At 37.8% G+C, this 17,761-nt stretch overlaps 1 protein-coding gene across 1 annotated transcript in view; it reads left to right on the top strand.

Moving 5' to 3' along the window:
• The first annotated feature begins 6,223 nt into the window (after positions 1-6,223).
• Positions 6,224-17,761, top strand: part of shn (zinc finger protein schnurri) — a 148,673-nt gene continuing 137,135 nt past the window's right edge. Inside the window, exon 1 of the mRNA XM_090406935.1 lies at positions 6,224-9,331. Coding sequence (XP_090263061.1) covers positions 6,224-9,331 — 3,108 coding nt within the window. The remainder of the gene's footprint in view (positions 9,332-17,761) is intronic.

Raw genomic sequence — 17,761 nt, 5'->3', positions numbered from 1 at the left:
CAGCAGTATTCAATAGTGGATGGATTTGTGATTTGTATAAGGTTAACAACTGTTCAGAGGTAAAGTAGCTTAAGTGAAAGAGAATTCCTAGTTTTTTGGAAGTAGGAGGTAGTGGATGTGAAGTGTTTATGATAGATAATTCCAAGGAGAAAAATCTCATTTTGTTTAGAGATTTGAGTATTATCAAAGTTTATTATTATTATCATCATCCGAGACCTCCAGGAGGTCAGTGACTCATCGAGGTAGGCTATACATCACCCAAACCAGCTGTCATACCTTCTCTTAAGCTTGTTCACACTCAGTGCATTCACTAACAGGCAAACTGTTTCATTCATGGTTCTGTGAGAGAAAAATCCGGCACTCACCTCTTTCTTAACCATGCACAATCTTAATTTCTGCAGATGTCCCTTTTTCCTCTCACAACCTTGTAACAAAAAATATCATCAGTTAATAACTTATAACACCTTTTCAGAAGTTTATAGACCTCTATAATATCACTCCTCTTTTTTTTTCTTCTGTTTGCTAGTGTCTGCAGTGCACACACTCTCTCTCTCTCAGTTTGCCCTCATAATATTATTATTATTATTATTCAGGCCTCCATGGAGTCAAAAGACTCATCATGGGAGGTCCTTCCTAAGAACATAAAGTCTGTCAAGACTCATCGAGGGGAGGTGGTCCCCCCCCCCTAAGAAACACAAAATCTATCATACCACTCCTTAAACTCATTGACCGTTCTCACCCTCACCACTCTATCAGGCAATGCATTCCACGGCTCAACCACTCTCCATGCAAAGAAACCACTCCTCACCCTCTTGCTCACAGTTTCCTTTCGTAACTTCCAGGAATGGCCTCTTGTCATCACTCCTTCCTGCTGTTCAACCAAGTGAAAGAACTCCCCAGTGTCAACCCTGTAACCACCTCTCAACAGTTTAAAAGTCTCAATCATATCACCTCTCCTTCTTCTATCCGCCAAACTCTGCAGTCCACATTCCCTCAACTATCCCTGTACAGTCCTGAGACCATCTTTGTCATCCGTCTTTGTATCTTTTCCACAGTTAATTTATCCCCTTCAAATCCTGGGGACCAAATCTGAGAACAATAATCCAAGTGTGGTCTGATCAGAGACTTATACAACGGAATGATAACCCTCTTATCTCTGCAGGTCAGTGTCCTTCTTATAATTGCAGCAATCCTCTGTGCTACCTTCACCACCTTTGCAATATGTCCCCTAAACTTCAGGTTTCTATCAATCATCAACCCCAGATCTCTTGTCTCCCCAACTTCCTCGAGTATAACTCCTCCCATAGAGTATGCAGCATCCCATCGATGTTTCCCAAACCTCAAGACCTTACATTTTACTGCATTAAACTGATACCCCCATTCATTTGCCCACCTGTCTAGCTTATTCAAATCCTCTTGCAGGGCTACCACATTTGCACTATTACTAATAATCCTTCCCAGCTTCGCATCATCTGCAAACAACTGAATATCCCCTTGCAATCTGCTGGCAATGTCATTGATATAAAGGTTAAACAATATAGGTCCTAGTACTGAGCCCTGTGGGACTCCACTTGTAACCTTCTGTCTCCTTGAAACTGCTCCACCATACACAACTCTCTGATGCCTATCAGACAGCCAATCCTGAATCCAGTTGACCAATCTGACATCCAGACCCATGTGTTGCAACTTAAATATCAGCTTATCATGTGGCACCTTGTCAAATGCCTTCGCTAAGTCTAAGAAAATTGCAGTATATGCCTTTCCCTCATCTAATGTTCTTGTAACTTTATTATAAAAGGCTAGCATATTGCTAAAACAAGAGCACCCTTTCACAAATCCATGTTGACTCTTACAGATAACATTATCCTCATCTGCCCAGTGCTGTATACGGTCCCTCACTACTTTCTCCAAGATCTTAACAACTACTGATGACACACAGACTGGCCTATAATTAGATGCTTCCAGTCTGCTACCACCCTTATGCAATGGCACTATCTTAACTTCCTTCCATTCCCTGAGCTCCTTTGCGAAGCCAGACTTTCATTGAAAAGCCAGGTTAAAGGCACTGTCAGTTCCCTAGCACATTCTCTCAAAACTCGTGGTGAAATACCATCCAGTCCAAAAGCTTTATTGACATCCAGAGTTCTTAGTATCTGAAACACACTCTCCTCCTGTACCTCTAAACCTTGAACCTGCCCTATCCCTCTAGCATTAAAACTGACTCCTCCAGGATGAAATACTCCAATAAAGTGGTCATTGAACAATTCCACTATGTCCTCTGCATCAGTAACTCTATTCCCATTTTCATCCCACAATATCATTCTTCCATAGTCATTTCTCCTCCTACTGGCCACATAGCTAAAAAATTCCCTAGGATTTTCTTTGGATGTTAGGGCCAATCTCCTCTCATATTCCAGTTTCGCTTTCCTTACCACACTAGTCACTCTTCTGGCCTGTGTCTTATATTCTTCATGCATCCTCTCTTCACCTGTCTCCTTATATCTCTTCCATAGCCTCTTTTTCACATGCAATTCCTGTTTAATATTGTTTGTCATCCACTTTACTCCAAATTGTGTCCTCTTGTTCACTCGTGGTATACAACTTACCATTGCTGCTAACAAATATTCTTTCACAATTTCCCACACACTAATGATATCCCGGCCTTCCAATTCCTCCCTCCATGAAACTTCCCGAAGTTGATGTCTAAGACTATTATAATCACCTGCATTATAATTCCACATAAGTTCCCGTCTCTTTGATACTCCTGCATGTCTATTCATTTTCCAAGTCAAAACCATATGGTCGCTCTCTCCAACTGGTGGGAGAGATGTCATCTCAGTTATTATCAACTCTTCTGATGCTATAACCAAATCTAAAACTCTTGAACCTTTTGTTCCCTCTGTTACATGTTGCCTAAGACATTTGTCCCTCAAGAATTCTAGAAATTCCATTCCACTATTGCTACATGCATCTTCCTCTCTCCAATTTATACTACTGTAGTTAAAATCTCCCATAACAATCATTCTTCTTGCACTTGCCAGGCTCAACTGCCTAAACATCTCCTGGTCCGCATCCTCCGTGCTCCTGAGTCTGTAGCAACACCCCACTAAATATCCTGTCTTGCCTACCTCTACCTCACACCATATGCTCTCAAAATCATTTGTCTCACTTCCTTCCAAAGGAAGGAAGTGAGACAAATATACATTCCATAATCCTGATATTATCTTTCTTACTCTTCTTTGCACCCTTTTTACAGCATAAACTGGAGAATATGAGATTGAAATATAAACTATTGATTTGGATAAGTGGGTAGCTAATGACAAAATGACTTCCATAATCCTTTAGGTCATGTCAGCATTCATTTCACATTGCAATTATCATCTGAGCTGTATTTATAGTTTTTGTGATGTGACCTTTGAGCTTCGGTTTCCCATAACCATAACTTGAAGATCTCTAGCTTCATCAATTTCTTGTAACATAAACTGATCAGTATAATATGCCACTGGAAATCTCATTGTTCCAAAGTGCATACCTTACATTTACTGACATTGAATTGACAACCATTATCATTTGCTCTTCCAGCTTATTCAAATCATTCCATAAAAATAAGTATTAGTAGCATTCCTTATTGTCCTGTCTGTCTTTTCACCATCAGCAAACAAATGAACATCTCCTGTCAGGTCCTTTCCAGTATTATTAATGTATAGATAGAACAATAATGGTCGAAGGAGTGATCTCTGGGATATACCACTATGTTGAATCTGATAGATTCACACCTGCCATATTTCACTTTCTGATATCCATCCATCAGCCACCCACTTATCCAAATCAATAGTTTATATTTCAATCTCATATTCTCCAGTTTATGCAACAGCCTTTCATGTGGTATCCTATGAAATGCCTCAGCAGAGTTTACCAACACCAGAGTCTATCTGTTCTCTTTATCCACCACAGCCATAATATTATTATAAAATATAACAAATTGCTAAAACACAACTTCCCTTAACACTGGAAGAAAATACTTCTTATTTTGTGAAAATGAGGCAGATCTGTGTTTTTCTTGCATTGAAATTGATGAGGTTATCTGAAGCCCATTGGAGGATGGCTTGAAGATCAGAATTGAGGGCAGAGGAAGCTGATGCTTTGTAAGTTGAGATAGTTTATGTAATGCAAGTTTTGTCAAATGAAAGAGAGGAGTACAACGTGCTGTTATCAGCAAAATTATGTATTCTGTTGGCAGTCAGCTTTAGTAAGTTAGTAATATACAGAAGGAAGAGCATTTGTCTAAGAAAAGACTTATGGAACCACCTTCTCAGCATTAGTTGCATAGTGAGAGGATAAGGAACTGTCCATCATCGCACACAGTGTGTCCAGTCTGAAAGCTGGTAGCCCAGTTGCAGTAGTTGTAGGAAAGACTAAATGATGGGAGCTCTCTTAATAGGCCTTTGTGCCAAACCAGTCAATATATTCAGAGATGTCAAGTGCATCTACTTGAGATTCACCAGTATTCCATGGTATTTTTCCAGAGATGAGTGACATATTTGAGTGGCTCTCCTAGTGATCGGTAGTGGCAGAATCCATACTGGCAATTATTTATTAGTTGGATGCCTTCAAGGTAGGGAGTTGGGTTATTGATAGTTCTCTCCATTACTTTGGAGGGGATTGAATGATAGTTTTATGGTAGTGATTTGTTATCCTTCTTAGGAATGGGTTTAGCATAAGCCAGTTTTTCTAGGCTATAGGGTTGATGCTAATGGAGTAAGAAGGTATAAACAGGTGACATAGAACAGGAGTCATTTCTGGCACATACATTTTCAGGACAATCAGAGAAATGTCCAGACGAGGAGACTTTTTAGTGTCTAATTTGGACAGTATTCTTCTGATCTCTTTCTGGCAAAAAGATAGAAGAGGCATTGAGTATTGGGCATGTGGAATGGTTGAGGAGGATTTACCTGGATGAATTATGTGTCTTTGTGTGTGTGTGTGTGTGTGTGTGTGTGTGTGTGTGTGTGTGTGTGTGTGTGTGTGTGTGTGTGTGTGTGTGTGTGTGTGTTAGTATGTTTATTACTGTGAGTGTATTCTAGTCAAAGTATAATTTTATTCATTAATAGAAAGTCTTTTAAAATAATAAGTTTACTGATATTTCATTTTTTGTTTTTTTAATGTAGTAGGTGCAGAGACAAAGAGAAAAGATCAAGAATCGCAAAAGAAACTTTCTTCTGACACATTTCTGCATAGAACAAAGGCTTCCATTAATATTCAAGAAAATGATCAAGATAAGGAAGTAGCTACCAAAATTATACACTCAAGCCCTTTACCTGTGAGTCACATATGCCAAAATGAAAACAAAAGTAATCAAACGCTAACCTCTATTCAGAATACAAGTTGGCCATCTAGGATGCCCCCTGTAACCAATTTTCTTGAACATGAAGGAAGAGAGGCAACCAAAAAAGAGCTTTCAGTTTTGGAATCTGAAGGAGCATGCAGTGAGAGCAGCAAACAATCATTATCAAAAGTTTGGGAAGCAGAGCAGCTATGTAGACAGCTTTGTGACAATTCTGAAAGCAAAAATGATGCAGAGTTACATGACAAATATCCTGGAGATCATATTAACAGCAGAACTGAAAAAAATTTTATGAATGTTAACACTTCTATATCATCTTTGTCTAATCACAAACCAGCAGTTCACACTGATGGATACATGATGGATACATGCAATCTAGAGATACCCAGAGCTCTATCAAAAAAAAGTTCTGTTAAAATTGTTGCTTCTCATTCTGATGCATCATCATGCAGTGATTCTAAGATTCATTATAGATTAGATAGTGACGACCATGTTGATGTCAATCCGGTGGTTAATGATAGTGACAAATTAATAGTTCAGCAGAGTCAGATAGATGAAATTACTCACAGTAACCAAAATTTATCAGTGCACTTAAATCCAGCAGCTGATAACAGTGGCAGGTATAAGGAAGCGTCTATATGTCCATCACAGATGTCTGGTCTTTCTCCTGCAGTTGTGACAACAGTTTGTCATGGGAAACAAACTGAGATCATTCAGTGCAATTATCGCCTCTCAACATCAGTAGTATCAAGCAAAATTGATCATCTGAATGAAAAGTGTTCCACTTTATCAGCTGAACTAAATGATGTAGTTTTGAAAGAAAGTTCTGCTTGTCATCTGCCAAGTTCAGTATATGGCACACAAGCCTCAAATATTGAAATGATATTGAGTGGTTTAAATGTGTCCAGCGAAGTAAAAAGCTTAAACTTGTTTATGAAGGAGAGGCATGAAAGTCTCATTACCAGTCATTCAAATAGAAATCTCGTTGGAAATAACATTGAATCTCCAGAAGAGCAGAGTGTACATCACCTTAGAAATAATGCTAGTATTTGTGAAACTGAATTTAGCAACTCCTCCTCATCATCATCCTGTTCCATATCATCTCACATAATTAAAGAAAACCCGGTAAGTGAAAAGCAGGAACCGTTTTCTCAATCGGTAGGAGTCCTAAAATTAAATATTTCAGATGCTTTAAAGTATAACAGCAACAGTAATAGTGTATCAGAAAATACAAACAGTTCACAATGTTCATCAGATGTAATTTTTAGTTCAAAACCTTTAAAGTCTTCCAAGATTACTAGCCCTCAAATTTTAGAGCAGCATATAAGTAAGATTATTTCTGAAAATGCAGCTATAGTGGAAACACTAGATCCGTTGTGGTCAAAGAGATATATGAGACAGTCAAGCAGTTTAAATAATCAAAGTGGAGACACTGAGGGCAAAAAAGCTAGTGGCTCTTTGAAAATTAGAAGACTGAGTGAAGACACCAGTTCTACTACCTCAAATGAACATTGTTCAGCAGGTTATCAATCAAAACTTCAGTCTGCTCTTCTTGGTAGATCAGATTTGGATCTGAATCTTCCTCAGAAACAAGGAGGAAACTGTTTACTTACTTCTGGTCTTCATGCAACTACTCTTCCAAACAGTACTCCAAAAACAGCTAACTCTGAAACAAAATCAACATGCATGCATTCAGGTCTTTCTTCAAGTTGTGGTTCATGTTTTCAAACTGAAGTAAGTGAATATTTCGATGGAAATACTGTTAAAAGTTTGTTAGCTTTAAAAGGACAATCACAAAAAAGTTCTATTTCCCCTGAAATATTAATAAATACAGAAAAACACCCTCAGAACCCCGAAGGCAGTATCATCAAGGATCTTCTATTGAAGACTAGATCACCAGGAATTCATATTTCTTCTCCATCCATTGAAGAAGGAAAATTTCAGATCTGTACCAGTCCTTCTTTAGCTAGTGTTCAAGATTTATCACTTAGAAAACCAAAAGCGGATGATTTTTTATCTGTTGTTTATATGTGTACAAATTGTAATATTGGATTTAGAAATAAAGAAAATTTGGAGGTACATCAGATTCATTATTGTAAAAGCAAGAAAGGGAATGTTTGCAAAACTTCTGGTAATGATGATTCTGTCATAGGAATTTCAAATCCACCTTTACTTATACAGTCACCATTAGGTGAGACCTCCCAGAATACTTCTTCATTTGGATTATCAGACTACAGTTCAGTTATACATACAGGAAAACTTAGTTCCCCAAGATATACAAGAAATTCTAATCATGATAGTGGTGAAGAAGAAACAGAAATGGGACAGATTTTAAAGAAACAGTTAATGGCACCGCTTTTTTTAAGTGGTGGCCAAAGTCCACCACTTAAAAAAAGAAAAATATCGGAACCAGTAATTTCTATGAATAGGATTGAAAGCATAAAATTATCTCCTTCTATAGATGACTTAACCCACAGTGCATCAAAACAAAGCAAATTTGGAATTTCTGTGCTACCGCACAGATGTCGTTCACAAAGTGTTCATTTATTTGGTGGAGAAGTACAGATTTTAGATGGAGTTGAAGCAAAAAAAATTAAGATTGATACTGGTTTACAGAGTGGTTTCTCTTCTGTATTAACTTCTTTGACACATCATTCATTATCATCGGGAAAAAGCTTATCTTTAGATGCTCCAGAATTAGCAGATGATCAACAGAGTTCATTACCATCAGTGGTTGCTACCATTGCAAAACCTGTACTTAATTCAGGAGGCACAGTGATGCAAGTCCATCAACCCACATCAGACCGCTCTATTACTCCTGTTATGGCATTTTCTAACCACTTGATAAACGCAGGTATTGGAGGATTCCCAGATCTTGAAGGTCCATCTAAATTACTTTGTGCTGAAACATCAGACACACTCATACCATTTTCTCTCACATCTGTAGGTACAAGTAAACTAATGAATAAACCAGAAATATCTAGTTCTAAGGACATAGGAAGTAATTCAGTATATCATGGTGAGCTTCTCTCATATGGTTTGGGAAATGCATTGTCTAAACATGATTCATGTAGTAGTCACTTGTTATCAGGGCCGGAAACAGCAGTGACATCGACATTAAAAAATTCAGGAATCACCACTGAAACCAAATTTCTTCATACCATAGGTAGTTCAGATAAAAATATTTCTTTAAATCAAGAATATTCATTCCAAAATGTTCCAGAACTATTATTTATTGAAGATAACTCAGACAAACAGAATCTTGCTCTGGCTGCTAGTGAGTCTTCTCATAATCAAAAAGATTTTTACAATATACAGTATTCAGCTAGTGCTGCATCATCTAAAAATATGACAATACCAACTGTAACCCTGACTCCGAGCAGTCCTTCCAATAATGATTCCCAGAAAATTGAAACAGAAGATGAGAAATCTGATATTAAGATGAAAAAATTTCTTGCCCCTGCACGGCCTACTTCTCTTCCTTTGAAGAAAAAAGCCTTTACATTAATTGGCTCTACATTAGTTAGTCCAGAAACTCCAAGACCTAAAAAGAGCTGTGTGCAACTATATTTAAATGGCCATGCTTATACTTACCTCGGATTAAAGTGTTCAACACGTTCTACATATTGTTGTATTTACCGTCCACAGCCCATGTATGTTCCACAGGACACAGATCCTAAATTATCTATGTACTCAAACTGGCAAGTTGTTCCTGCTAAAGAACAGCTGTGTGGATTAACTCCAGGTCATCTGATTGCCTTCTATGATTCAAGGCAAAGATTTCATAGTTCAAAGCCATATACTACAACTGCTAAACCTACTGAACCTTTTCTATTTACCCATTCAAGCTATTGGGTATTTCGTACACATGAAAAAGACAAGCAGAAAATGGAGGAAATTGAAGCTGAGGCTGAATCTGAAGTGGAACCAGACCTCCAGTCTCAAAATCATCAAGAAGACAAAATAGAAAATTCTCATCTTCCAGTGGTAACTAGTGTTTTTTCCTGTTACATTTTGAATATTATAAATATATTATTATTGTTATTATTATTAGCAAAACTTTAATGGAGTCAAATGACTTATCATGGGTGGCCTCACTGTCACACACACACACACACACACACACACACACACACACACACACACACACACACACACACACACACACACACACACACACACACACACACACAGTTCATCAAACTGTGCCTTAAACTCATTCAGTATTTCTGCACTTACCACACTTTCAACTTTCAGGCAGCATTCCACTCACCAACCACTTGCCATGCAAAGAACTCGGTCCTCATCTCCTTGCTCATATTCTCTTTATACAGTTAGCACGGGTGGCCTCTTGTTCTATCCCTATCTCTCTCTCTCCATTCTATAAAAAATCTCTAACCCAATGCGATGATTTCACAGTTTGAGCAATTTGACTCCTCCTCCAAACTTCAGGTCCCACCACTCCCAGATATCTCATGTCTTCTACCTCCTTCAAAATTTCACCGCCAAGTGTAGCGTACACGTAATCTTTGCCTTCCAAATTTCAAAACCTTACACTTTTCCACATTGAACTGTCCTCTTCTCTCACTTGTCTGCTCACACATTCTGTAAGGCCACACCATCTGCTTGAAACTTCATTGTTTTCCAACTCTGTATCATCTGCAAACAGCTGCATAACTCAGTTAAACCTATCCCAGTATCATTAATATATAAGTTAAACAACAATGGTGCCAAAAGAGATCCCTAAACTACTAGTGGCATTCCTCTTTTGGATATTTTACCCTATATATAACTTGCTGATGTTTATGCTTATCTGACAGCCAGTCACCTATCCAAGTTTAGTGAGTATACACCTATACTAGATTAGTGAGTATATAACCCTCTCTGTTCCAATTTAGTTACCAACTTGTTGTATCACAATCTGTCAGAAGCTTTTGCAGAATTGTGATACAACAGAAATGCAGAATTGTGTTTTCTATGACTGAACTAATGCACTGCATTAGTTCAGTCATAGAAAACCAGCAGGACCAAAGGTATAGTGAGTTAATACTAAACAAGTTCGCTGTAATAATGTTTGTAGTGAGAGTTGATTATATAATGTTCTTTAAAGTCGACTCTTTTTTGCACAGAGTGAACCCATAGTACATTAATATTGTGGAATCCAGTATTAGATGAGTCAAAATCCCTATACCAAACATGCTTATGTCCTCTAATAACCAGGATAGTATATAGGATGTTTCAAAGTAAAGTACCTTTATTCAATCTGTATAGAGAACTAGTAGATGAAATACCCTCAAACTTGGTGCATATGCTAACCAGATCATGGGGAAGAGATTTTGACAATAAAAAAATTAGTTCAAAAATGACCAATAGGGGAAATATGGCACTTTGAGTGATAAATGATAATGGATTTTGCATACCATGTGAACTGTAAGGTGGTATAAATGCAGGACTGAGATTGACACGACAGTCATTCAACTTGCACGATGGATTTCACTTTGCCTAAACATGCTGCTTGTGAAGTGTTTCTATAGGAATGGAGAAAATGCTGAAGCAGCACTTCATGAGTACAGATGACTGAAGATTTTTTAAAAAGGCCCAATGACACCAAATGCCATACAACACATGGTTCATTGATTTGAAGAGACAGGCAGCTTGACATTCTAACCAGGAAAGGAAGAGGGCATAAATCTGAAATTCTGCAAATGACCAAAGATGTTGCAACTGCAATTGCTGAGCATTCAGATGAGAATGCTGTAGGTTCAAGAAGTGTATATGCTGTAACAAGATAATTGAATATGCCATACAAAGTGGTAGAGAGAACTTTGTGTAAAGCATTGCAGTGCTATCCTTATAAACTCAGCCACAACATGAGTTGCAAATGAGAGATGGCGGCATCTGAGAAATGTTTGCACTGACATTTCTGGCATGTATGGAAGTAGACAAGGATTGGTCTTGGAACATCCATAGGATGTTCCAAGACCAATCATTTTCATGTTTGTGAAATGGTACAACACTCAAAATTGCCACATCTCAGCTAGAGAGAATCCCCCTTGCATTTCAACAAGATTCCTTACATTTGCTAAGGGTCACAGTATGGATAGGATTTGCAGCAAAGTTTGTCATCGAGCCGGTTTGCTTCAAAGAAATCCATCAAGCCAGACCTGTGATTCTTGTGGTCATGGCTTTACATTACTGGGAAAAGAGGGTGCTTGAACATGTTGTGCCTGATGCAAAATGGAGCATCTCTCCACATAGGATGTGAAATTCAATAATTATTGTCAATATTTCACAGTGGATTGAGTAATCAGGTGCTTGTTTTCTATGAAATGGCCACTGCATTCATTAGACCTTAACTCCTGTGACTTTTGGCTTTTGGGGGGGGGGGGGTTACCTTAAAAGCATGGTGTATCAGAGTGAAGTTCTTCACCTCACAGATTTGAAAGACAAAATGGGACATTATGTGCAAAACCTTTTGACATTCTGCTGTCTGATGGTATCAGCTGTTGCTCCTGAACAAACATTGAACAACTCTCCTTTGATCATCCAGATCTCCTTGCAGTAAAAATAATCACATACAGATGACAATTTTTATGTCATATGTTCGCTGAATAATTTCACAGTTACATACCATCTGATTCACATTGATGTAATTTTCTCCTGCTCACAGCACCATATTTCCCCTGTTGGTCATTTTTGGACTTTTTTTTATTGTCAAAATTTCTTCTTCATAATCTAGATAGGGTACTCATCAAGTTTTATGGTATTTTGTCTACTGGTTCTCTCTATAGATTGCTCTGAACAGGGGTACTTTAATTTGAAAGACCCCGTATATATCATCTTGGTTACCAAGTATTAATTCGTTAACATTCATTCATTTAGCACTTTAAAACTCACCAAAGTTCACACATATAGCCTTATCAGCAGAGCAGTGACCCATCAACTTGGCCACCAAAGCTGACATCTATTAACCATGTACCAGCCTGTATACACTGTATATACAGGACGTGTATACACATCCATAATTACATGGGTGTCAGGTGGCCATTGAAGTCTGTATTACCTTTGAATGTTACAGAAATAATATGAATACAAAGTATATATATTTTATGTACTTTATCTGTGTGGCCATGTGGTGGGTTAACCTTTCTGTTTTTGTGTCCGAGTAAACTTGACACTGCTTATACTTGCTAAAACTTAACGTATACCTGTCGGTCAGAAAATTACAACCCTACTACTGCCTTCACATCAAAGTGAAAAGAAAAAGACTTTAATGTATATGTCTTCATGGTATTAAGTAAACTTAGCATCAGTAAAGTATGGGCAAGTGGGAAGGGGAAACTGGATGACATATCACTGCTTGTTGTAAGGGAACGCTCTAGGGAGTTAATGATCACAAGTAACATTAATATCATTAAGTAACATTAATATCACATGCAAGGGTCTTGCAACAGGGAAGGTTCTGAGAGAGTGGAAAGAGAGGGTTCAAAAGAATTTGGCTATACAGAGCGGTCACTAAGACAGAGGTTTCAAATTACAATCTTGTGTACAGTATCATTTAGCCACCGTGCCGGCTTGGACATGTATATATGATCCATAATTACATAGATGCAAAGTGTCTATTGAAGTCACTAAAACCATTGAATATTATAGAAAAAATTATATGGATACAAAACTATATTTTTGATATATTTGAATTATAAAAAAGATGTTTATTAATTGGATAGTAAGTTGGATAGTAGATTAGTGTACTAGATTGAAGATTGGCTGTCTGATAGCTATCAGCAAGTTGTGTATGGATGAGTGATATTCCAGAAGAGGAGAGTCACTAGTGGTGTGCCCCAAGGTTCTGTTTTGGGCCTTTGTTGTTAAGCTTGTATGTTAATGATACTGAGAGAGAGAGAGAGGGGGGGTTGAATGATGATATGAAGTTGTTTGCATGTGATGCAAAGTTGGCGAGAACTATGAGGAGTGGTGCAGATGTCATAGCTTTGCAAGATGACTTGAATGCACTGGATAAATGGATGAGTGAGTGAGGTTTCCTGTTCATTGTTGCAGAGTTTAAAGTTTTAAAATTTGGGAAGAAAAGATGGAATGTAGAGTATATGATTGTGGACAAGGACCTAAAACTTTGGGGATACATTGTTAGAATTCTGAGGACAACACAGTAGATTATAGCAGTGATGCAGAGGACACTGAGATGTAGAAGTAAAGATGTTATGGTTCCATTGTATAAGACTTTCATCCAGCCACATATGGATTACTTTGTGCAGATTTGATTAATGGTTTTCAAAAGGATGGTGAGATATTGAAAAGGGTTCAGAAGCAATTGACTGAGGTAGTTTCTGGTCTCTTTAATGTTGTGTAAGAAGACAGATTGAGATAATGCAGTTTGCAGAATCTAGTGAATAGGAGGAGGAGGAAGGGATTTTTTTTTATTTGATTTTTTTTATGGTACAAAGACATCAAGGGTTATTTTGCACCAGGACACAGGTCAAGCAGTACTTATGGTAATTGGTTAATAGGACAATCATAAACATCCATACCGTTGGCAGGATTCGAACCCACAGCCTCTTGGCTGGAGAGTGGATACACTAACCACTAGGCCAACCAGGCTGGTTGGAGGAAGGGAGAGCAAGAATTGAGATATATAAGTTGATAAGGAATTAATATATATATATATGTCCATGCAGTTAGCCTAGTGGCTTTGTGCTTCGCAACCATATGCCTGGGGAAGGAGTGTCCTAGATTTGATTCCCGTCGACGACATGAGGAGCTTAAGGATCTTCCTCAGCCATAACCAAGTTAGCCGGTCTTGGGCATGAAAAGCAGGGTTTTTTCCTCCAGTTTATCTGGGGGTTTTCATCCCGCAAGCAAGCAAACTGGCCTGTGAACACACACATGGGGATGCAGCAAGGAGTGATGAACCAACCGCATTAATTTCGTCGTGAACCCCTCATTAGGAAACTCTACCAATCCTAAAGGGATGGATGAGATCAATCAAGGGATTATTACCAGAATAATACAGATAAGGCTAATGGGGAAGATAGGGAGAGAAAAGAGGCCATCCCTGGAAGCTGTATAAGGAGGATGTGAGCAGAAGGTAAAAAGTAGATTTTCTGCATGGATGGAGAGTGATAGGTGATTGGTATACATTGTCTGAGAGTATTGTGAGTGTGGAGATGGTGAATGCATTTAGGACACAGTATGATAAGCTGTGTGTACAAGATAGTGGGACCTCCCAAAATCAATCTTTTGACACCATGGATGTATGATGATGATGATGATAATAATAATAAACAGGCTTATATTTCACTGGAATTCAAATCAGCATCTTCAGAGCACAATTGCTTATTACAGCATAAGAGCAGCAATGTACATAGCAATAGTTCAAATTGTAATGGACAAAAGACCTCAAGTCCGATTTTGTGCCTTCTAATGTTGTATGAATAGTATTTTTTTTTTTTTTTACAGTTGTTGGGTTGAAATTAATCTTAAGATAACCATCTCTCATATTTTAGGCAGATTAATGCAGCCTTAGTTGTTGAGATTAGGTGAGCTTCATAGCTATAGCACACTGATTTTCTCCCATCTGATCCCATGTGATGGGATGTCCAAAGCATGTTTTACCAGTCCTGACTTGCTGTAATGATGATATCAAATGTATTTCTTTTTTGTTCTCCAAGGCCAGACTGGCAGACCATGCTTTGGACATCCTGTCACACAGGATCAGATAGAAAAAATCAGTAAGCTATATGAAAGTTGTTAGCAAGCTAGCCTACTATGGACAGACAGGAAGTTGTAAACATAGTTGTCTGTTCATAGTATGTCATGTTAAAGTCACAGAGCACTGTTTACACTCCACGATGTGATAGAGAATGAAATTTATCCTTTGGTGAGTGGATCAGGGTTGCTAGTTGGAAGCATATTTGAATGTAGTATTAAGGTCCCATTTCTTTAGTGCTTATGTTATCTTTTCACTGTACCCTATATATATGGGATAGGAATAGTGGTGCTTTGGTGTGTGCATTTGATGGAGAGGGATAGGTAGACATATAGTATTGTTATCTATTTTGTAGGAGCTGTAGCCATTAGCCAGAAAAGTGTGGTGGAAGTAGTTGAGTTCATTGAGTTTTGTAGTAAGAGCTATGCTGCTAGAACAAATAACTCTGGCTTTATCAGTTAGCATTTTGAGGATCCCATACCGTTGGGCTGGATTATGGTGTAATTGTTTGTTGTTATTATTATTATTTATTATTATTAATATTCTTATACAGGTATCTGGAGTCAGATAATAACTACTCATTGTGGGAGACCTGTTATTCACATGCAAGCCATTATTCACACACAATACCTATTGCACCTCTCCTTAAGCTCATTCACTGATGAAGTGCTCAAGGCCAACTCTGCCAACCCATTCCACCCATTCATCACCTTCCAAGCAAAACATCTAGTCTTAAAGCCTTTGCATAGTTTCCTTTTTAAATATACTCTTACACAGTTTCACTGTCTCCATACTCACCATATTCTCCTCTCTCTCTCTCTCTCTCTCTCTCTTCCTGCCATGTATTGAAAACAGCTTTCAGTGGTTGATTCAGTCTTCAGTGGTGTGATTTTTTATGTATGTATCTTCCATGTGTGTGTGTGTGTGTGTGTGTTGGCTTTCTATAAATAATAAAAGATAATGAACTATCTGAAAGATATATGTCTTGTGTGTCAAGAAAGGGCAGACAGTTATTTGATTATTTTTTCTATTGTGCAGTGTATTTTTGGATGTTAGCAATTTAGATGAGTTAGAAAGTGTCTGAAGTATATTGTCTATGGAGATAAATGGCAACATCATTCACACAGTGCATCCACTCTAAAAATTTGAAAGTAGATGTGTTAATTGCTTTGTTCTCTAAATGCTCCATGTAAAAATAATTAGCCGAAGGAGGGAGCCCATTGTAGTACCATTAATTCATTTGTAGATTTTTGTCATTGCCAAGTAACCTAACCTGCATATGGTGTAAGTTTGGATAATTTAGAAATGTTAGGGGGAAAAGTTTCACTTTCTTCTTCTTCTTTTCTCTCTTCCATCATCTATATGGATGGTGATGAGGCCACATGAACTCTTTCTACTTCTGTCTGTAGTTTAACTTTATTAATGAATAAAGGTGTTATATGAAAACTAACCATAATGTCTGAATTTTTAAAAATATGTGATTTTTTACTAAAGATTTAATTAATGAACAGAATTTTTTATAAAAGAAGGGAGTTGACTGTGAGGAGAGCACGTGACTTTGCTAACTACCTGGGCTTATAAGTGAGATTGTCTGTATGTCAGCTGTGGGGTGGTGTATATTGGATTTGAACATTTTTGGGGCCCCATAAATATGGGGTGGTTTAACATAAATAGATTATAGTTTATTAATAATTTTTTGGACCAGAAAGTAACTTTTTTTCAAGAACATATGAATCTTTTTTCTTTTGACTCATAGTGAATCATAATGACATAATGACAGATTCACATTACAAGTTGTTCTGTTTATCTGGAGTGGTTAAGTTAATGGTTGATAGGGACTTTGATTCAGGACTGGTTGAGTAAGTCTCTACATGGGAGTCACAACGTGTTTGTTAGGAGAGGTCATGTTTACCAGCTTACTGATATATTACACTGGGATGACAGATGCTGTGTGGTGTGTGGGTGGGTGGAGGGGAATGCGTATACAGTAATACACTGTTTTCCATAAATTAAGGAACAAAGAGAAAATCACGATAACTCAAAAACTGTATGATGAATTTTTATGCAATTCAGTGAAAAGCAGTATGATATGAGATGTGAAAGAAACATCCACAAAAATTTTAAATAGTTTAATTCAGTAACAAATGGGTACATGAAGACAATGGTCAAAAACAAGAGGTCAAAATGAGATTGTCAGAGTATTGCAATAAGGAATGCAGTAACACAGCACTAATAGTGATGTTTGATACTGTTTATAATGGTGTCCAGAATCTCAAGTGGAACAACCATTGCTCTTGCAAAGCCCTCCTAAATCCTAAAGGTTTTTTTTTTTTTCTTTTTTTTTTTTTGTGGAGGGGATTGAGAGTAGCAACTTGTCAACCTAGAGCATCTGAGACATGCTGATAGGATTAAGGTCAGGAGACCTTATTCCTATGCATATAATATTCTGGCCGGCCAGTCAGTATGTATATACCGCCATCAATACTCTCTGTTTGGTCAATGAGCTTTGCTCAATGAGGACGAGCATTATCATCTTGTAGCATAAATGTCTCCCCTATTCACACCTATATATGAATGAACATATGTGTCCAGGACCTCATCTCTATAAGTTTCGGCATTTGTAGCTCTGTTAGGAAGTATATACAGGACACCATGCTCACCTAACAAGACCCCTCCCCATACCATCACATTAC

This window comes from Typopeltis vanoorti, chromosome 17 (genome assembly GCF_054136105.1).
Source record: "Typopeltis vanoorti isolate ZY-2024b chromosome 17, IOZ_Tvanoo_1.0, whole genome shotgun sequence".
NCBI lineage: Eukaryota > Metazoa > Arthropoda > Arachnida > Uropygi > Thelyphonidae > Typopeltis > Typopeltis vanoorti.
The sequence above is the reverse complement of the archived record's forward strand: the minus strand, read 5'-3'. Positions and strand labels throughout refer to the sequence as shown.